Source organism: Danio rerio, chromosome 4, assembly GCF_052040795.2.
Source record: "Danio rerio strain M-AB ecotype USA chromosome 4, GRCz13ab, whole genome shotgun sequence".
Taxonomy (NCBI): Eukaryota; Metazoa; Chordata; class Actinopteri; order Cypriniformes; family Danionidae; genus Danio; species Danio rerio.
The window spans coordinates 41823894-41846888 of NC_141024.2; the positions used below are offsets into that span (position 1 = coordinate 41823894).

The 22995-nt window shown below is 41.8% G+C and overlaps 4 protein-coding genes across 5 annotated transcripts in view; 2 read left to right on the forward strand and 2 right to left on the reverse strand.

Moving 5' to 3' along the window:
• The window catches only part of LOC148680782 (NACHT, LRR and PYD domains-containing protein 3-like), a 463735-nt gene that overhangs the window by 252387 nt on the left and 188353 nt on the right, over positions 1-22995 (reverse strand). The gene's annotated exons all lie outside the window — the stretch shown is intronic.
• LOC148680790 (uncharacterized) overlaps positions 1-22995 on the forward strand; it is a 796717-nt gene that overhangs the window by 197174 nt on the left and 576548 nt on the right. The window lies entirely within an intron of this gene.
• The window catches only part of LOC148680812 (uncharacterized), a 451921-nt gene that overhangs the window by 50776 nt on the left and 378150 nt on the right, over positions 1-22995 (reverse strand). The window lies entirely within an intron of this gene.
• Positions 1-22995, forward strand: part of wu:fb12a08 — a 49642-nt gene that overhangs the window by 22585 nt on the left and 4062 nt on the right. For both annotated transcript variants that reach the window (XM_088650158.1, XM_088650159.1), the window contains one exon: positions 9912-10085. In XM_088650158.1, the coding sequence (XP_088506284.1) occupies positions 9912-10085 (174 nt within the window). The remainder of the gene's footprint in view (positions 1-9911; positions 10086-22995) is intronic.

Sequence of the window (22995 nt, forward strand, 5' to 3'; positions counted from 1 at the left end):
CCGGCATTTGAGCTGCCCAATCGCCTCCTCTAGAACTGACCGAGGGCCTGCCACCTTGGAGCCTCATCCCAACCATGCTGTTTGAGAGGATGAATTAATCATGGGTTGACCAAGGCCACCTTGCTACAATATTTGTTAAGTGCATTTGAGTATCACATATTATTTGCATATTTATTGAATGGAAAACTTTCCGATTCATGTTTGCAAATTCGTCTTCGGGTGGCACCTTTATAGCAATGTGCTTGCAGTTGATTGATCCAATTACATTGGGAAAACCGGCGATTGCTGCAAATTGCACTTTAATGTTTGGCTGGTCAACTGCATGGTATGGTAAACTTAAATACCTGCTAGACATGCGGATGATCTCGTCCCATACAGCTGTCTCCAGACACGGCTCAAAGATACTTTGCAGTGTGCAATCTAACATAATTGCTTCTAAGAGTTGCAAATGGAAATAAAGCAAACATACACAAGAAATACACGTACGTCAGACTTGAAGTTGGCATGTACCAACGCACATTGATACGTTAATTTCATCGTTAGTAAATCCAAATGTAAGCGTGAAACCTGGCATAGTAGTTTTTGTGCATACACAGCGTTGATATATGAGGCCCCAGTTTTTTCTACCATGTAGGTCAATGGCTAATGGTTTTCACAATGGCTAATGCACACAAGTCAGCTATAAAATGATACAGCACATTTAAAGTCCTTTCTGGTAAGAGCGAAACGATCACACAGATGTTGTTTTCTCCATTCTGTCTATTTTGACTCATTTCTATGCTGATAATTATCAGGTAAAAATGACACAGACACACACTCATACATTATGGTCAGTTTTGTTTACCCAGTTCACCTGTACCATGTCTTCGCACTGTGGGCGATACTGAAGCTGGGACTCAAACAAGTGACCTTCTTGTTGTTAGGCGAAAGTGCTAACCACTAAACCACTGTGCAACCATCTTCTTTATTATATCTTCTTCTAATCGTGCAGGCAGGCAAAGCAATTTCAAGAGCTGGATCTAGGTGCAGTTCTAATGTTAAATATAATCCATTCACAAAGAAAATGGCAGAGCTGAAGACCAGAAAACACAGACAAGAGAAACATACACACATGCAGCAAACTATGATCAACAAATAATGACTGAAACAGAGGAGCTTAAACACACAGAGAGTAACTGGGCCAACTAACAAGGGTAACATGGGGAAAACTGGTGTGAACACAGAGAACACAAGGAAAACACAACAGTACAAGGACACTACAACCAGGACCATGACATAGCTCTCTTCTAGGAGCAGATTCCAGATGATCCTCACTAAACGAGAGTGAGTTCAGCAAGCCGGAGGTGTTACAGTGGACAAGTGTAATGGGGGAGAGGCAGGTTAATGAAACCATGACAGGGTACAGGACAGATGGTGAGGGGGAAACTGTTACGCAGGTGAACAGGGAGCAGGAAAAAGCCAAGGCAGGGACTACTGGACAGTAAACCAGGACAGATCCTGTGGATCTGGCCTTTTATCTCAAAGGTTTTAGAGAAAATTGTGTATGTACAGCTGAATGATTTCATGTTTAATAATAATGTTTTTGATAAATTTCAGTCAGGTTTTAGAGCTGGCCATAGAACAGAGTCCGCTCTATTGAGGGCTTCAAATGATGTCTTGTTGGAGGTTGATTCAGGTAACCTTGTTGTTCTTTTATTATTGGATCTCACTGCTTTTTTTTAGTGTGTTTGTGTGTCCAACTCTTGTTCTTCTGTCATTCAATTAATGTGTGGGGTTCCACAGCGCTCAATACGTTGTCCTGTTTTGTTTTCCCTTTACTTATTTCCATTGGGAAAAAATCTTTTAGAAGCATGGCATAAATAACAATCTGCTGATGATTCTTAAATCTACTTCATCAAAAGACCTGAGGGTTCAATCCTCCCTTCAGGCTTTGTTTAATGGCTTGGCTGATGTGAGAGAATGGTTACTGAATAACTTTGTCCAACTGAATGAGGACATGTTGTATCTGGGTCTTAGTCATGCCTCTCTCTCAGGACTGCAGCTAGTCCAAAACGCAGCTACCAGGCTTTTAACAGGAACAGAAAAGGAGAGCACATAACACTTGCACTGGTTTCTCTACACTTGGCTGCCAATCCAGTTTAGAATCCAGTACAAAGTACTGCTGTATGTTTTTAAATCCCCCCATTGCCCCTGAGTATATTTCTGAGCTAATTAATATACACCAACCCGTGAGATCTCTTCACTGTAATGATCGACTCTATTTGACAGTTCCGCGATCAGGCTTGATATGTGGAGGTGATAGAGCTTTTTCAGTCGCAGCTTCAAGACTCTGGAGCAATCTTCCACTCTCCTTATGAACTTCTCCAACTCTTGAGTCTTTTCAGAGGTCACTGAAACACTTATTTTCTTCAGCTTTTACTCATGTGTTGGGAGTTGATGTACTTTGGTTCCTTGTATGTTTGCGTGTATTCTGTGTTTTTATGAACAGCACTTTGGTAGCCATTGTGGTTGGTTGAAAGTGCTCTTGAAATAAATTGAGTTGAATTGATCAGGATTAACAGCAGGAGCCCAGAGCTATAGTGGAGCTGGTAAAACCCTCCATGATGATGCAAGCCCACCTTTCTGGAGGTTTCAAACACCTCTAGACTGTCTGGATGTCCTTAAAGGGGTGCTCTAGAGTGCATTTTTAAGGTTTGGTTGTGTTGATAAGATGCAATGGGATGTGTGCTCATGCTTTACTTGTAGAAAATCTGCTTATTTTTTTATATATATCTGACTTTGATTATGGCTACTCAGCTAACATGAAAACAAACGTGATATCTCCTAGTTCCTCTAAAAGGCCCGTCCTCAAGAGGCTCTGATTGCTCAGCTAACGTGTTGTGCTGTGATTTGCGGATCGGCTCCATGTCAACAGGAAAAGTGTCACGGCTCTACAAGCACACACTTTTGCGATGTGTAAATCCTATCAGTCAGAGTAGCTGTTAGCCATATCAGTGTGAGCCTGAATCTAACAGAAAATGACAGAGGACACAGCTGAAGCTCACGTCTGCTCTCTAAAATATCATCTGACAAGTGTCTTTCGCATATATTTAGAATGAGCATGTGTAAGTCATATGAAATATTCTCATATCTTTTGCGAGTTGGTTATTTGAGATGTAGAATGCAAGGAAAGCGTCAGCATAGAGAGACACTGCAGCGCTGCTGAATATTTTGTGTTTGCAGTGGTTTGATGGATAAATATGAATGTTTAGCTAAATGGTTAGCGGGGCCAAACAGCATTTTCCATTGTTTACATCCTTGTTTATGTCCTCGCTACAACATACCATTAGCACTAGAAACTGTGTCTGATGTACTAGACAACATTGAAACTGCTGTACTAGAGACAACTGAAATGGTGGACATGGCTGGATAAGGCTGAGGAGCTGCAGGCAATATTATAGGGCAGGCAGTCCTTATCACTCACATGGCGGAATCTTTAGAAACAAAAACACACATGCAGCAAACAACAATGAATACATTTATTTATCTTCTATATTTCTGTTATATATGCATCTGTTTCACTTTATTTTGAAAAGTGCTTTGAGATGCAACTTTTAAAGATGCTATTGAAAAGTATTGTTATTAGTTTGTTTGTTAATTAATAATAAATAAAAAAAACTTTCATGCAGTGTTAGATGATTATTAAGGATTGGGTTATTATTAAAAGCTAAAATCACCAGATGTGCTCACTAATTAGTAGTTATACCAGTCACTACAGTCATACATGCTTCAGACTATTAAACACACCAGGGGCCTCATGTATCAACGCTGCATACGCACAAAAACCTTGCGTACGCCAGGTTTCACGCTCAGAATTGCTCACATTTGGATTTACTAACGTGGGAATGTGCGCAGCTTCATGCCAACGTATAAAAAAGAATCATCAGACGCTGGATTCGAACTGAGTTCATGCTCAAACGTGTCAAAACATGTTGGTATGCATCTTACGAGCTACGCCACTCACGCTGATAAACGCTAGAGTTGGGGTCGAGTCCACCTTTGTCGAGTCCAAGAAGAGACCAAGTCCTTAACCAGTCGAGTACAAGTCCGAGTCCAAAAGGGGTCGAGTCGGACTTGAGTCCGAGTCCTTAACATCCGAGTCCTAGTCGACTCCGGCCGAGTCCAGACAGTCATAAAACTTAATTTATTAATTTTCTTTCGGCTTAGTCCCTTATTTATCAGGGGTCGCCACAGCAGAAAGAACTGCCAACTAGTCCATCATATGTTTTACGCAGCGGATGTCCTTCCAGCCGCAACCCATTCACTTACAATCACACTCGCACACCAAGGCCATTTTAAAAAATTCAATTTCCCTGTGACCAGTGACCTTCTTGCTGTGAGGCAACAGTGCTAAGCACTGAGCCATGAAAAATAATAATGAATCAAATAAAATGTTCTATTACAATTAAACTGTTAAACTAATATTTTAAAGTTTTGATACATTTTTTACAAAACGCCTTGTATTTTTTGTTAGCTTGCTTTAAATTAAAATGAAAATAGGAGGATATATGTAGAACTTATATTATTTTACAAGACTCGCACGTTTGACATTATCATGCCACTTTCTCAAATTTCTTCTGCTTAAATTACGCTTGCATTACCAAGGCAACAATGCGTTTTTATTAACATTAATTCCAGAGAATTCTGTTATCAGCCCCAGTCAGGGCTGGACTGGGGCAAAAAAATCGGCCCTGGCATTTTGGGCCAGAGCGGCCCACTAAATTCAATCAAAATGCTATCTATCTATGCGCGTCCAATATTTTTATTAACTCATATTCTATAAAACACAAAAACCATATATATGAAATAAATAAATAAATAAATAAATATAAAACTTTAATCTCAATTTAATTTCTGTTTACTGTCCATAAAGATATTTGTTGAGTTCTAATAAATACACTATTCATTCATTTATTTTTCTTCGCATAAGTCCCTTTTTTTATCAGGGGTTGCCGCAGTGGAATGAACTGCCAACTATTCCAGCATGTTTTATGCAGCAGATGACTTTCCAGCGACAACCCAATATTGGAAATCACCCATACACTCTCATACACTACAGCCAATTTAGCTTATATTCAATAATAAACATAACCAAAACTGCCTGCTAATGCATGGGTTAATCTTCATAGGGAACAGTGTACTTTATAACCTTATTTACCTCATCCTGCTTGCTGTTTCACTATCTAAACAATGAAAACATAATACAAGTCAAATTTGTTTCATTTTGATATTATGATTAACAGACACCAAACAGCCTCGTGTAGCTGCATATGTATATGAGCATCATCTTCACTCTGCATATTTATAACAAAACAGGGCTTAAATATAACTGCCTCCTTTCATTTCCATTGAAAAGAATGAACTTTACCACGTCTCTTTTGCAGAATATCAGTTTTAATAACCAATAATGGCCATTATAACAGTATAAGGTACATTAAATTTAAACGATAAAGGTAAGCAATCAGTCAATGTGCAGAATCAGTGTATGTGGTTACATAAATTCATATTTTAGCTTATCTTTTCACTCAGCCAAAACAGTTAACTGAGAACAAGTGATTCAAAAGACATAAGAATTGTTAGATAGAGACAACAAGATAAATTCAATATCACGTTTAACAACTATAGTTAGATGAGATCATCCAGCAGATAAACTGACATGTACTATACTCTCACCTGGGGTTTATGCTCACCCGCTGAACTAGTGGCTGCAGCTCTTGGCAGAGTGTGTGTGTGGGGTCACGTGATTTGCGCTTTTAGCCGTGTACTAGAATGAACAGAGAACTTTTCAGAATCGCTAAATGAAACGCCGGTGTATTTCCCGCGATTTCTCTGCGCCTCCCTTGCGTTTCTTCTCTCTGACTCTCGACTATTTTGACAAATACACACAGACGACGCACGCTCACACGGAGTCCAAAATAGGAGTTTGTGATTGGGCCAGCCCAATGTCAATACAGAAAAGAACCAATGGGCTGCAGAGTGTCACATGGGCCGGCCCGGTCTGTCTCTCCGGGGAAAAAAAAGCATCTACTTTCAGAGAGTCACAGATAACAGCAGCGTCAATTAATAAGGCAGAAAAAAACGATAGGCTGCTAAGCCTTTTAAACAAAAAGTACATCGGCCCACCGGGAAAGTGCTTGGTATGCCAGATGGCCAGTCCACCCCTGGCCCCAGTGTGGAAAATGGTTCAGCAAAGAGAGACCATTCGGCTTCGATGCTGTCTTAACAGGGAATTAACAGTCAGAAAAAAAATTGTTCTAAATAAACAAATAGTGAATAAATAGCAGGGACGATTGGGTGCAAAATAAAACCCAGTGGCAATCACACTGAAAAAATAGTCCAGTGCAAGTTTCTAGGCTGATGATCTGGGCCCACCTGTTAGTGATAGCCTAAAACAGGGGTTCTCAATGTCTACATTAAAAGGTCCTAATCTGATTTTTTATTAGGGTCAAATGTATAAAACAATTGATATTACATAACTTGTTTTTAATAAACATTCATAAGATGCAGCACGGTGGCGCAGTGGGTAGCACAATGGCCTCACAGCAAGAAGGTTACTGATTCGAGCTGGCTTGGGGCAAAATAGACACATACTTATCTGTTCATTCAACTTTAAACTGTCTATTCTCTTCATCAATTCTTTTCAGTGAGGCCGACATCTTTTTCCATTCAACTGATCGCTTTGCTGCAGTGTGTTAAAGCAGGCGTTCGCGTGATTATCCACCATGATCATGATTAGGCCTGGCCCTAACCAATTTGGAGCCCTAGGCAAGATTTAAGGTGAATTCCAGTAAGTTCCACTGCTAGTGTACATGTACTCATAAGAAACTTATTAGCTTTGTCTTGGACATTCTTTCATTTTAATAAAGCAAGTATACATACCAAATACTTAGAAAGAAGTTTTGCCACTCTGAGACAAGGCGAAAAAATATGCAGCACTCATGCATTGTGAAACATGCGTATTGTGTATGTTTTGTGTATGTGTATGTTTTGGAAGTGGACAAAAATAAAATTAAAACAATATGATGATGATCTTATTTTAACTAAACATGCTAAGAAGCAGAAAGGAAGGATGAAGAGTCAGGCAGGTAAGATTAGGCCTAAAACAGTTCACAATTCAGGTCTAAAAAGACAACAGATAATTCTCATTTATTTATTCATTTATTTTATTTTCGACTTAGTCCCTTTATTAATCAGGGGTCGCCACAGCGGAATGAACAGCCAACTTATCCAGCATATGTTTTACACACCGGATGCCTTTCCAGCTAAAACCCAATACTGGGAAACATCCATACACACTCATACAATATGGCCAGTTTAGTTCATCAATTCACCAATAGTTTTTGGACTGTGAGGGAATCCGGAACTCCTGGAGGAAATCCACGCCAACACGGTGAGAAAATGCAAACTCCACAAAGAAACATCAACTGACCCAGCCGTAGCTTGAATCAGCGACCTTCTTGCTGTAAGGCGACAGTGCTACCTACTGCGCCACCGTGCTGCCCACAGATAATTCTATAAAACATATTTTTTTGTATCTTATGGAATTGTCAAATTAAATTAATATTCTTGCAAAAGAGTTTTTAAATTATATTAATACAACACTTCAGTTGTGTCTTTGTGTTCCAATTACATTTAGGACAAATTTCTGTTATTTATTTAGAATTTTAATTGTATAATAATAATAATAATAATAATAACAATAATACTTTTATATGTTTAAATTCAATCGAATTATATATATATATATATATATATATATATATATATATATATATATATATATATATATTATTATTATTATTAAAAAAATATTATAAATAAATGGAGGGTGGGGCAATTTTGAGGATAGGTCATGGTCCTGGTCCTCAGTTCAAAAGAAAGTGATGACATCAGCATACAACTATACACATATTCTTGCACTCAAGTCATTGACTACATATAAATAGAACCAGAAATTAGTCATTATCAGATTCTCTTTTGCATATTAAACATGTAGGGCAGATATATACTGCTGCTCACAATCACAGAAGACACACATTGTGGTCACAGGCACCCCTAATCTCTCCGATGTCTGTCATCAAAATATTACCTGAATGTTAATTTTTACACAAAATCAAAGTCAAACCTCATTCTATCTTTAAAAAGATTAAAAGATTAGTCCAGTGATTATCCATTCTGAATGTTGACTTGATTTAAATATAACTCTTCATTAAATCCATTTGTGCTTATATTGACTTAATATAATATGCAACTCCAAGCAACATTATAACAACATTTTTGCTATTCCATCAGTTAATTCCTGTAATTTTACACTCTGTTGATACTCTCCTAACCCTACCCTCCAAATCAGAAGCTCATCTGGGATCTGGGATGAGTTTATTAAACGGAAGGTGTCCGTCAGTCAGCATGCAGGCTACACTGATTCAGAAGTTGTGACAATCGACGCACATCTTTACTGGAAAGAAATAGAATGCAGATGTTTTTATATTCAATTTAACGTGCTTTCAAGCCAAAATAAAGCGAAAGCACAATTCTCTTGAACAGCTCTTGCAGTTCTATTTGAGATCGCTGTATTGATGGTACCTTCACTTTTTATAGAAAGATTAAACATAAGGGGGAAGTATTGGAAAATGAAACAGGATGATAGTGGGATGTCATTACAAGAGTCACACAGGAAACTTTGAATATTACGGAGTCCGGATTTGAGAAGCCCTGGCCTGAACCAAGCGCTGAGCGCATCTTTCTCTGGCTCAGAGCCAAACGTGAAACTTTGAATCTGACCGTTATTTGCAGATATATTGACACCAATATAAAAAACAAAACCATATCGTCAGTATGTATTACCTCATCCCTACGATATGAATATACAATTCAAGTAAATAAGCTCTTACCTTTCTTTGTTTTCTTTCAACATGTCGGTAGAAGACAAATTATTGCTCTTTTTGAAGACATTATAGTCCTAGACCTAGCTACACATTGTGTGATTTATGGCTATTTCTGGTTACACGTGTAAGGTGAAGACGTTTTACTGCTACCTGCGGGTGCGGTGGCATAAATAAATGCTGGCATGCAGCCAGAGAGATCGCTAAATTCTTGTTAATAGTTTCATGCTGTTATTTATTCATTTTTAATATCTAATTTTTAATATTTATTTGTGTTATGAATGATGTGGACTCGACTGGACTCATGATATTTTCCGAGTCCAAAATGTCCAAGTCCGAGTCAAGTCGGAGTAAAAGTTTCCCCAAGTCCTTGACAAGTCAGAGTCCAATGAAAACTGGACTCGAGTCCGGACTCTGATCCAAGTCCAAGTTCGAGTACCCCAACACTAATAAACGCACTTCAAATTTTACACCTTTACATCGCTCTATTTCTTTTTTAATCCACTCAGTGCGATGTTCAGACTTAACTTTGTTAACCGCATCAGCTAAACTCTCCCACTCTATTTTTTTTCTTTTGTCATTAATTCCGGAGAACAAATTTGCAAAGAACACCGTTTTTCTCCAGTCTACCTCCGAAAGCAGCACCTCCAATTCACATTCTGTTCAAAGTTTCTCTTTTTGCTTGCTTTTGCCATTGCTTTTTTGTTGGGTTTTGCCAAAGTAGAGTCATTAGCATATTCATACGGGGGAGGAGGCAGAGAGGGGTTTTGTGCTCGTGCATGTTGCGCTCAGTTTCACTTTCATTCGGATGTACAAAGAGAATATGCGTGAGATTCGGCGTACAAAGTGTTTCTTACATCTGATTTTTTTTACTGCGTACGTACATTTACAGCTTTGTGCGTATGCAATGTTTTAGTATGATTTCCATGCAAGTCTTCATACATGAGGCCCCAGATGGACACATCAATATTCTTTTTGTCCTTTACACAGGCTACAGCGCTGTAATCTCACTGTTCAGTGCTGTGAGAGTTTGTCTTCAGCTCTACAATCCTCAAACTGTGTGCTGAGAGAGCTGGACCTGAGTAACAATGACCTGCAGGATTCAGGAGTGAAGAAGCTTTCTGACGCACTGAAGAGTCCAGAATGTAGACTGGAGATACTGAGGTAAATGATTCCCCACTCGACAATAACTACAGTCAGACAGTTTCATATTAGAGCTTTTCAGTACTTAAACATGTTAATTCTGGGTGATACTAAACTCTGGATAACAGGAATTCTGGTTTATCAGTAATGCTGTTTCACACTGCTCATACTATACCTGTAGTTAACCCTCAGGGGTCTGAGGTGATTTTGGGGCCCCTGAGATTTTTTGACATGCCCTCACATTTGAGCTTATTTCAGTTACTTATTAAATTACATTGTACATAAAATAATATGTGAGAAATATTGATAAACATGCTTGTGTTTATTAGAAAAAAACAATATAATGCATAATTAGTAGATTTTGAAAAAAAAATAGCTGAAATAAGGTCCAAAAACCACACTGAATGTGCCTGGACAAGACTTTTGAGTTATCAGTCTTGTAGGCTAGAAAATTTCCCAATTATGTGAAACATATTCTGTTCTCTCATTCGAAGAAAACATTACAATGATTTACATTTTGTTAAGTTTGATTTGGGTCATCTCACATCTGAGTGACAATGGTCATGAATAATTCACACCTGGAGAGACAACAGACACACCCCCACTCACCCATCAAGGGCAGTATACAGCAATGTCCATCTGCAAAAGCTAGCCCAAACTAAATGTTTGTTGTATTACTTGCTGTGTGACCATGTAAACACTCTGGGTAAACAATATATAGTGTTCAGCACTGTACACCGCTCACAAATCTCTCTTTTAAATTCATATTTTTAATAGGAAGCTCTACAATATTATATCTGTGCATATACAATCGATTAGCCAAGTCTGGACCTCATCTAACAAAATAATTTAAGATAATGGTCCAAAAATGGTTCACTCAATTGTATATGTTATAGAAAAATATTAATTACAAATTTAAAAAGGGGTAAAAATGGAAAGATTTAGTAAAAATTTTGTAGGATTTTTGCAAAATTCTTTTTGCAATATTTAGCTTAAATTAATTTGTATTATCTTTCAATTTCTCAATATGTTTGGTGACTGAAATATTTAATGTGTTTCTCTTTTGTGCATTAATCTTGTGCAGTAATCCCCCAAACTGCTGTCAAAATTGAGCAAAAACATTACATTTTATTCTGTCACTGATATATATATTTTTTTTTTCATCACAATGGAAAATATATTTGTTTTTAGAATATTTATTAGTGATGCATGCAATTGTAAACCACTCAAATTTTTGAGTATTAAATATTGTTTTATTTTGATATGTAACTAAGAGTTTCTTATTTTATTTATTTATTTATTTTGTCAGAATATATGTATTTATATGTTTTATTTTCTTACCTTACTTGATGCACAACATTTGGGCATGTAAAATAAATTATAGATTTATATTTTTATATTTAGAAGTTAATTTCTACAAAAAAAAAACGGAATTGAGGTCAAGGGTGACTGACATCACTTGCACGCCAGCTTGTGGTGAAGACAGGAGAGACACATTTTGTCTTCTAACTTAATCCATCCTGCCAATTCTTCATAAAATTCATGTCCCAAATTGTTTTGCCGCGTTAGGTAAGTCATATGCATACTGAATTCCTGCATGTTTATTTTATTTTTTGATTTGTCAAGTTCCTCTTTGGGTGGGGAACTCCAGTGCTATAGGTGGATTTGATCTAGAAAATCCACGTATGGGAGGATTTGGTTCAGAAGCCGCTTGTCTGAGAGAGTATTGAACAGGCCAATGAATTGACAGCGTAAGCTTGCGCAGGTGTGCTTCATTGCCAATTATCCCAGCATATAAGCACACCTGGAGTGAGCAAACGCCATCCTTTTCGCTTCAGAGACTTTCTGATCGAGTCGACGAGGGTTCCTCCTGCTGTGATCCAGCGATTCCGAGCGAACGAGAGCATTCTCCCGGTCCAGAGTGTGTACACGTAGCGGCAGACAGTCAAGCTGGGTTTCTCCCTTGCCTGGCGTTCTTTGGGTCCGGTCCTCCAGAGCGGTGCGTATAAAGTTGCAATTTCACAAAGAGAGTAACAGTCGAGCAGCACGTCCTTTTCAGGACGGTGCTCCGACTGTGCGTTTCTGGATGCGGTGGTTTCCTGTCCTCGGATGATGGGCACGGGCACTGCGTTGCATTCTTGGGGGGTCCAGCATGTTAATGTGCTGCTCGCGGGCAGTTCATGTCGTCATTGCGATGCCATGACTGTTGCAAAGTAAAGATCGCGGCTAGCCTTTGCAAAGGGCAAACCACCCCAGTTGTCCCCTGCTCTGCAAAGGGCACTCGGGCAGATCTGAGGGTTCAGCGAGAGATAATCCGTCGCCCACGGCCCCGTGGGCCTCCCACTCCTCCAAGCGCTCCATCCAAGCTTCGGGCAGGGGAAGCGATCTGTCTAACAGATGATAGCCCTTACGCTCGATGACACCAGAGACCACACGTCCACTGCAGCATCGGAGGGTGGGCTTTCATTGTCCGATGATGATCCAGACCCGGTAGCCCCCTCCAGGCAGGTAAGCGATGTCAAAATGGATCCTGAAACGGACATGTTAACCGCGCTTTCCCGGGCTGCTTCGGCCGTGAGTTGGAGATGGTTTATCCCCCAGCTCCGTGGCCAGACCGACTAGATGGGTGTACGTAGAGGACCAGAGGGCAAAGCCTTCAAAGCCTCTCGTCCCCTTCTTTCCGGAGGTGCACAATAGGCTCACGTGGTCTTGTAGGGCACTTTTTTCTGCTCGTGCTGCGTGTCCCTCCACCGTCACCACTCTTGACGGTGGAGCGGCCAGGGGGTATGTGGTGATTCCTCAGGTTGAGCGCACGATTGCGGCCAATCTTTGTCCGTGTGGCGCCTCTTCTTGGCGGGGTCTGCCTCGTCTCCCATCCAAAGCCTGTAAAGTTATACAAGGCTTATTACAAGGCTGCGGGCCAGGCTGCTTCCGCCTTGCATGCGATAGCCACCTACCAGCGCTACCAAGCGCAGGCGCTGGCCGAGCTGCACGAGGGTGGGTCCAACCCAGGCTTATAAGGTTCGCACTGCATCCGACTATGCTCTTCGGACCACTAAGTCCGCTGCGTTGGGGAGGACGATGTCCACACTAGTGGTCCAGGAGCGCCACCCCTGGCTAAAACTTGGCTGATATGCGCGAAGTTTACAAAGTCCGCTTTCTTGACTCCCCCATATCCCAAGCTGGCCTGTTCGGCGGCACAGTCTGTGAATTCACCCAGGAATTCGAGGCGTTGAGAGAGCAGTCTGATGGGTGATGTCCTATCGGCATAAGCCCGCTCCACCCGCCGTGCCATCCATATCTGCTCCTCGCCGAAGGCACCCGCCTACGAGAGCTGCACCGCCCCCACACACGCCTCTGGCGAAGAGAGCTCGTCGAGCACCTCGGAAGCTGGCAGCCCCCCCCTGCCCAGAACGCCGCTAAGTCTGGCAACGGACCGTGAAGCGTCCCAGGGACAGGCCATCTGGAGAAGAGGGAACTTGCTCTTTCCCCGCTGGAGGGCGGGGCCCCATTTCCAACGGCACTTTTTACTTCCATGAAAACATCAATGAAAGAGCACTTTTCCTCTTCCCCGGATGTGACAGCCCGAAATCTGCCAGTCTGGGACGCTATGCTTTCTAGCTTGCAGGTTCGGTGCGTTTCGCCAGTGGCTCACAAGCGCTGGGAGGACGGTCTCCTTTCTCCCACCCCTCGAGCCTCCCCTCCGGAGCTCGGGTGCGGAGTGAGAGCAAATCTCTCATCTCCAGCTCTTTAGTGGGGCCCGCACGCTTCCCGGATCAGCACACCCACTCCACGCTGCCCCACTGCTGGTACGTCAGCAATTGTGGATGAGTCCATTAGCGAGAGCTCTGCCTGCCTGGTTAATGGCGTGGGATTGTGCCTCATACGCACAATCAGACTCGGCTATGCGATTTAGTTCGCGAAACGGCCCCCCAAGTCACGGGTGTGTATTCACCAGGGTCAGCCCCCTGTCCGCCCCTGTCTTGTGAGAAGAGATTGCTGTCCTCCTGGCGAAGGATACAATCGAGCCGCTCTCTCCAGCCGAGATAGAGAGCGGGTTTTACAGCCCACACTTCATCATGCCCAAAAGAGCGGTGGGTCACGGCCAATCCTAGATCTGCACGTTTTGAACCGCTGTCTGCACAAGCTGCCGTTCAGAATGCTCACGCAGAAGCGCATCCTCCGGTGCGTTCGTCCTCTGGGTTGGTCTGCAGCATTAGACCTGATGGACGCTCTTCCCCGCCACCGTCAGTTCTGCGGTTTGCATTGAAGGTCGAGCTTGGCAATACAAAGTCCTCCCCTTCGGGCTCTCTCTGTCTCTGCGGGTCCTCACCAAGCCCGCGGAGGGTGCCTTAGCGTCTGTCCCTTCGGCTCGCGGGCATTCGCATACTCAATTATCTTGAATGACTGGCTGATTTTTGCTCACTCTCAGAGCAATTGATTATGCACAGAGACAAAGTGCTCCGGCACTTTCACCTGTTGGGGTTTCAGGTCAACCGAGAAAAGAGCAAACTCGCCCCCGTGCAGAGGATCTCTTCTCTCGGGCTGGAGCTGGACTCGGTCACCATGGCAAAGCGCCTCTCCGGAGAGCACGCTCAGCTGATGCTGTCCTGTCTGAGAGAGCTCGACAGTAAAATAGTGGTCCCACTGAAACTATTTCAGAGGCTCCTGGGGCATATGGCATCCGCAGCCAATTCACGCCGCTCAGATTCCTCTATATGAGACCACTTCAGCACTGGCTTCACGATCGAGTCCCGAGATGCGCATGGCACGCGCGCGCGCACACCGATTCTCTGTTATTGCACTGTGTCACCGTGCCCTCAGCCCTTGGAGCGACCCCTCGTTCCTACTGGCCTGAGTGCCTCGAGGACAGGCATCCAGTCTTGTCGTCGTTTCAACAGACCCTTCCAACACGGGCTGGGGGGCTGTGCATTGCGTGCATGCGGCTGCAGACCTGTGGAAAGGTACCCAGTTGCATTGGCATATCGCCTGGAGCTGTTGGTAGTGTTCCTCGCTCTCCACCGTTTTTTTCCGGTGCTGGAGCGGCAACACAAACTGGTCAGGACGGACAGTACGGTGGCGCCGGCATATATAAACTGTATGGGGGTTATGCGCTCTCGCCATATGTCTCAGCTCACCCACCATCTGCTCCTCTGGAGTCATCCGCTGCTGAAATCGCTGCACGCCATTCACATTCAGGCAAGCTCAACCGTTCAGCCGATGCACTTTCACGGACGCCTTACGTCCTGGAGAATGGAGACTCCACCCCGAGTCTGTTCAGCTGATATGGGTGCGATTCAGGGAAGCCCAGATCAATCTGTTGCTTCCCCCGAGATCACTCATTGCCAGTTGTTCTTTTCCCTGACCGAGGGCTCTCGGCACGGATGCACAGGCTTCCCCCAGTGAGCCTGCTCGCGCAGTTACTGTGCAAGGTCAGGGAGGATGAGGAACAGGTTGCGCTTCTCTGGCCCAACCGGACCTGGATGTCAGAGCTCTCCCTCCTCGCGATAGCCCTCCCCTGGCAGTTCCCTTCGAGAGAGCATCTACTCTCTCAGGGACAGGGCACTATCTGGCACCCTCGCCGATCTTTGGAGGTCCTTAGACGCGAAGCAGACTTAGGTAACCTCCGATTGCGGTGGCTAATACCGTCACTCGGGCTAGAGCCCCCTCCCCAAGCGCGCCTATGCCCTGAAGTGGAGTCTATTCACTGAATGGTGCGTCTCTCGCAGAGGAGACCCCCGTAATTTGCCAGATCAGCGTTGTGCTTTCTTTACACCGAGTGAAGCTGGAGAGCAGGCTGTCGCCCTCCAGACTCAAGTTACGTGGCTGCCATCTCCGCTCTCATGAGACGGTGGCTGGCAGCACCGTGGGAACGCATAACTTCATCATCCGGTTCCTCAGGGGCGCTAAGCGAATTACCCCGCCCCCCCTCATGCCCTCTTTGGATCTCGCCCTCGTTACACGATCCCTTCGATCCTCGACTCAGTATCTTTTCTGTCCCTGAAGACAGCTCTGCTGGTCGCGTTGATATCGATTAGAGGGTCGGGGACCAGGAGGCATTTTATGGTCAGTGACTCGTGCCTGTAATTGAGCTGGCTTTCTCTCACACCCTGAGACCCCGCCTGCGATATGTGCCCAAGGTTCCTACCACTCCGTTTTAATACCAGGTAGTGAGCCTGCAAGCACTGCCCTCGGAGAGGAAGACCCAGCCCTTTCTTTATTGTCCAGTTCGCGCCTTGCGTATTATCAGGACCGCACTCAGAGTTTAGATAATCTAAGCAGCTCTTCGTCTGTTATGGTGGTCGGCAGCAGGGAAGTGCCGTATCAAAATTAAGATTTCCCACTGGATTGTGGGTGCTATTCTCTCGCTTATCAGAGCCGAGGTGAGCCGCGTCCCCCGAGAGTGCGTGCGCACTCCACTCGGAGCATCGCATCCTCTTGGGCGCGTGCAGGCGGCGCCTCTCTAACAGACATCTGTAGAGCTGCGGGCTGGGCGACACCCAACACATTTGCAAGGTTTTACAATCTGCGAGTGGAGCCGGTTTCCTCAAGGGTATTAGGTAACCCTTTGGTGATTAAGGAAACAATTCGGTAGGATGTTGAAACACGTTTGCTGCGCCATTCTCCCTAACACTGAGATACATGCGCCTTTTTATCTGTCAGTAAAGTTCCCCGTCAGGTGAGCCCTGCAGATTCCTTCGTGGCCCCCAGCACTTTTCCATAGTTCTCCCATACATGGATTTTCTAGATCAAATCCACCTATAGCACTGGAGTTCCCTACCCGAAGGGGAACGTTCGAGGTTACAGATGTAACCCTTTGTTCCCCGAGAAGGGGAACGGAAGTGCTATATTCCATCGCCATAATGCTTATATGCTGGGATAATTGGCAACGGAGCACACCTGCGCAAGCTTATGCTGCCAATTCATTGGCTTTCATTGGCCCGTTCAATACTCTTTCAGACAAGTGCCTTGTTCCCCGAGGAGGGGAACGGAGGGTTACTTCTGTAATCTTGAATGTTATACTGTATGGATGATGCATATTGTTCATGGAATGGTGTAAATGTACAAGTTTACCATGTTCAAGGTCTTTTACTCTGTTCTATATGTATATATTTTGAACATGTTGTGAACTATTTTGTGAAAATGTTCTTGGTTGAAGTTATCAATCAATGTTATAGGTAAGGTAAGGTAAAACTTTATTGTCCCAGTTAGGGAAATTTGTCTTAGGCTCTTGCCCTTAGCTGCAGTCATTACAAACATGGACAAAACAATAAACATACAAAACTCAAATAGATAATTCAATAAAAGTTACAAGCCTCACTCGATATACACATAAATAAGCAAACTGATATTCTCAATCTAAGCCACCACTATTATTTAATAGCTTAATACTCGTAGGATAAAAATAATTTTTATATCTGTTTAATCCACAGCAAGGTACTCTGAATCTTTTCCCCACGGGTAACAACTCATATTCCTTGTGCAGAACATGTGATACGTCACGAACAATTTGTTTAGCACACCTTAATGCCTCTTGTTCATACATATCTTGCAGTGACATCAGCTCTGATACACCTATAATTTTCCAGGCAGTGTGAATTAAACTATTTTAGATCTCAGCTGTACAGACATTTTTCCGAATTAAGCTGTGATACCATACCTTTTCAATCTCTCAAACACAGCCCTATAGAACATGATCATACATTTCTGATCCACTCCATAAATTCTTAGACGTCGTAAAAAATACAGTCGTTGCTGAAGCTTACTACAGTGATTATCAACATGTATATGGCATTTTAGTGAGTTATTAAAGAAGACACACAGATATTTAAATGACGTCACCTGTGTGATGGTTTGAGTTTTGATGGTCACAGGCCTATGATCACCAATTCCCCTAGGGTCAAACACCATTTCTTTTGTCTTACTGACATTCAAATCAAGAAGATTGTCGTCGCACCAACTCGCAAATCTTCCAATCTCTGAAAAATATTCAGATAAATCCGTATTCTTATTCAACAACCCTAAGATGTAAGTATCGTCTGAGAATTTAACAATGTAATTATTAGAATTATTTAGAATGGTCTAATCAGCAACAATGATGAGACGGCCTACAGGGAGGAGATACAGCATCTGGCCACTTGGTGCACCGACAATAATCTGCTCCTTAACACCAACAAGACCAAGGAGCTCATTGTGGACTTCAGAAAGGGACGAACAGGCTCACATTGAACTGTTTACTTATTGAACTGTACATAACCACTGCATATGGACATTTGTAATTATGTACACACCCACTATAAATATTCACTTTTAATCATGCTTATTTATCTGCATACTACTGATTATTAATAGCAACCTGTACATATATTCATATATTGTTATATATACACTTGTAATCATGTTTATCTATCCTTGTACATATATTCATATATTGTAACATATACATTTGTAATCATGTTTATTTATCTGCACACTATTGATTATTAATAGCAACCTGCACATATATTCATATATTGTAAATCTGTTTATAGCTTATCCAACCTGTATATAATGTTCATAGTACATCCATCTGTAAATATCACCATAGTTTTCTATAACTGCACTTTATAACTTATTCCTGTATCTTGCACTTGCTGCTTTTGCACTGCTGGTTAGACCTAAACTGCATTTTGTTGCATTGTACTTGTACATGTGTAATGACAATAAAGTTGAATCTAATCTATCTAATCTAATCTACATGAATCTGTGTACAGAGTGAACATAACAGGTGAGCTAATGCAGCCCTGCGGAGCTCCCGTACTCCATTCACAGTAATACCATTTAATTAATAATGGATGAACTTTAAAATCATTTAACTTTTTAATTAAAAGATGTGGCTGCAACATGTTAAAAGCTGAACTAAAATCAACAAATAAAAGTCACGAATATGAGCTTGGAGTCACTGCTATCATAGCATCATCTGTCCCTCTCTTGCTCCTATATGCAAATTGAAAAGGGTCTAAAAAACAACTCACCTCTGATTTTACGAAATTAATCATGATTTTTTCAAAACATATTAATTACAATAGAAGTAAGTGCTACTGGATGATAATCATTATTCTCCTTACAACTAACTTTTTTCGGGAGAGAGATAATGATATAACTCTTCCACATTGACAGGACAGTGTGCGTAATAAAAGTATTCTTTAAAATGGGACAAAAAGCTTCTGCCAACTCTTCACTGCAAGATTTCAATAAATGCCCAGATATACCATCTGGTCCTGACGCCTTGCTGGGACAAACACGTGAAAACAGTCTCTCCACCGTATGCTGATATATAGTTTTGTTAAATGAATCCACTACCGGTAACACATCCAATGCAGTTTCCTGCTCCTGTGAAAAATCCTTCAATCCAAACCTACAGTAAAAATTATTTAACTCATTTGCCTTTGCCATTTCTTCTATCAAATTAATGTATCTTTTAGTTGTAGCCATATTTGCCATGTTTCATAGAATCCCATATTTTTTTGGTATTTCTAGTTGAGCAGTGCTTTTCCAAGTTCTCCTTTTCCTTTCTTCTCGCTGCCTTTAATTTAATATTTAATTCTTTCTGTGCATCTTTCATAGCTACAACATTTCCTCCCTTAAATGCAATCTTTTCCTTACAATACACTCCTTAATTTCCTTAGTAATGAAAGACTTGTTATTGGGATAAATAGTTATTGTTTTTTGATCCAGCACACTATTTTTGCAAAAATTAATATAGTCTGTAATAGTCTCTGTAGCTTCCTCCAAGTCCAGGCTGTGAAAAAGATCCCAGTTGGTGCAGGAGAAGCAGCCTTTTAAGGTTTCAATACCATCTTTGTCATAAACATACACAGTTTTAGTCAGAGGTTTGCTGCTCTTAAGCAGAGACTTATATGTAGGAATTAAATGAACAGCGTTATGGTCAGAGGAACCTAATGTTGGCTTGACCTTGGCTACATATGCATTCTTTATACTCCCATAACATTTGTCCAAAACATTATTACCTCTGATGTTGGAGTCCACATACTGATAAAATCCAGGCAGCACAGCCTCCAAAGCGCACCGATTAAAATCACCTAAGATAAAACAGGGCGCATTCGGAGTTCGTTTTAATTGTCTATGAACACAATCTGCAGTCAGTTTAGCTGCATTTGCCACATTCCTGCTAGGCGGAACATAAACCGTACATAATAAAATGTTCCCAAATTCCCTCGGAAGATAGAAGGGCCTCAGGCTTAAAAATACCAGTTCAGTGTCAGAATTACAGACCCTCTCTCTTACCGAGGAGTGTGAGGACCATTTTTGGTTCACATAGACACATATGCCACCCCCTTTGCTCTTGCCTGAATTATCGTTCCTGTCATATCGAACCAGAGCAAAACCTTCCAAGGCAAGTCGGGAACATCCTTTTGTAACCACATCTCAGTGAGCACAAGCAGACAAGCTTTCTGGTACTTATGTCGAACTCTGGTACAGACTCTGAGCTCCTCTATTTTGCTTCTCAAGGAGCGGGTGTTGCAAAGAAGCATAGAGGGTAGCGGAGGTTTTCTGCACTTTTCTGTAGTCTCTGTCGAATCCTGCCATCCTTCCCCCTCTTCTGCAAGCGAGCTTGGCAGCTTTCAGCTGGTGTCCTTAGCTGCACATCCCTAGGTAGCTGGAGCCGGGGGAAGAGTGCACAACTAGACCAAAGCCATAATAGTTGGTCTTGTGTGTAGCGCAGAACCGCCGCCGTCATGAAGTCGTGATTCACTTGCATGGAGTTGCAGGTGATCAGCCATATCACTAACATCAGCAACAGGCCTCTTATTAAAAAACATCATCGTGACGATGCACCCCAATTCAATACCTAGGTTTTTAAAAATGAATAATAAAACTAAGAAATAGCCAAACCGAACGAACAACCAAACAAAAAAGAAAGCAGTGCGAGGTCGCCCGGGCAGCGCCACCGGATGATTGAAGTTATCAATCAATGTTATGTGAAGTTAGTGTGACTGACGTCATTTGCACGCTACCTTGTGGTGAAGACAGGAAAGACACTTTTTGGCTGTCATCTGTCATCCATCTTGCCAATTCTTCAAAAATTCATGTCCCAAATTGTTTTGCCGCATTAGCCTACTGATACTGGACTGTCCCATCGCGCCGCGGCAGCATTGGACTCGTGCAGGCAAGGGGAAAGACTTGTTGCATTCACTCTGTGAGGAGTTCTGTTCTCAACAGCAACATGTTAACAAATGTTAACAAACATAATGTTAAAATATGTTAACAGTAACATAGTTCTGATCTCAACAGCAGAGTTAAAGTTAATGAGACAATGATGGGGTTAATTAAGTGATGATTGAGGACTGATGATGAACACCTGCTGTTAATTAGCAGAAACAGAGAAGAGAAAAACAAAACTACATCTACCTTCAGTCACAGCCGTAGATTAAATAAACTGAAATAAAACACATCAAATCTTTCAAAATCTCAGCAGAGCATCATTAAGTAACTCCACAAACAGCAGCTTTACTTATTAACAACCTGTTTGGCCCTATTTCTGCCACACTCTATAAAATTACATATAGTGATAATATTAAGAATTAAGTTTTTTTTTTACAACATTAAAAAAAAAAAAAAAAAAAAAACACTTTTTGTGTTTAAGCTGTCACCATTAAGGAGAACAGTAGCTGTTTTACTTGGACTCTGACTCAATTTCTAATTATAGGTTTTCTTTGTTTGCCAAATAGTGTATTGTGGCAAATATTGTATAAAGAGAGCAGTTGTGCTCTGGATAATTGACTCTGTGGTGGTTCAGTCACTGGTCAAACCAGTAAAATTGGTTTTGACCTATAAAGTTTAAATAACGTTGTATCACAAAAGCAACACTGTATTAAGAAAATGGAGCTCACCAATCCTTTTATCAGATCATAAAACACATTGAACATCTGAAACACTTAAAACACACAGACATAAAGAATCAGAGTATGCTTCTCAACTATGGTGAGGTTTTTTTTTTTTTTTTCCCCTACAGTGCATTCTGGGAACTATGGATGAATGTCGTATGATTGTCTTACCATGCACTGCAGCCAAAAATAAATAAAACTCTAACCACTGCTGTTATAGATACTCTGATTATTGATGTCTGTGTCTCTAAAGTGATACAGATGCTCAATGTGTTGTATTATAACACCACAGCTGAGGTCCATTCTCTTGAAAAACACTGAATTTTGTTTCTTCAATGATAAACCATCATTTAAACATAGTTTGCAAAGTCAAGCATAATTTCTTGTACTGTTACTTTTATCAAGAGTAAGACTCCACACAGGATCAATCAACTTGATCACATTTGCTCTCTTTGTACTTGTCATTAGTGATGTGACGTTGTGCGCCGAGGCTTCGAAGCATGTATCAAAAAAACGATACATCTCGCAGTGAAGCAGTGTACCGGAGCTTGATTCGTTTTGCCATCATTACGTGATCAGTGACGTCCGAAGCTTCATTTTCGTCTATACCCACGTTACTGCTTCGAATTTTGATTCAAAGGTTAAACACCCTAATAATAAAGTGTATAGCGAGAGATTAGGCGTCAATTACATACATTTGTACTGTTTCAAAGCACTGCACCAGTCCCACACACCAGTAATTAAACTAAAATACAATAGTAATTTTTAGTAAAAAGGTTTTGAACCATACTAAAGTGTATTAGCGTTTTTTTTTTTTACAACTATCTCTAAAGAAAACCACCGCATTGTGTTTAACAGAGACCAACTGGCGACTGCATCTCTGAAGCATCACTCACATAGCCTCATTCTAGAGCACTCGTCTCCCATGTAGGAATTGCTGGTTCGATCCCCGCTTGGAACAGGAGCAGTTGCATTATGATAAACTTTTGAATACCTTGGATTTTACTACAATCATCAGTTGTGTAATGTATTATATCTTGTGT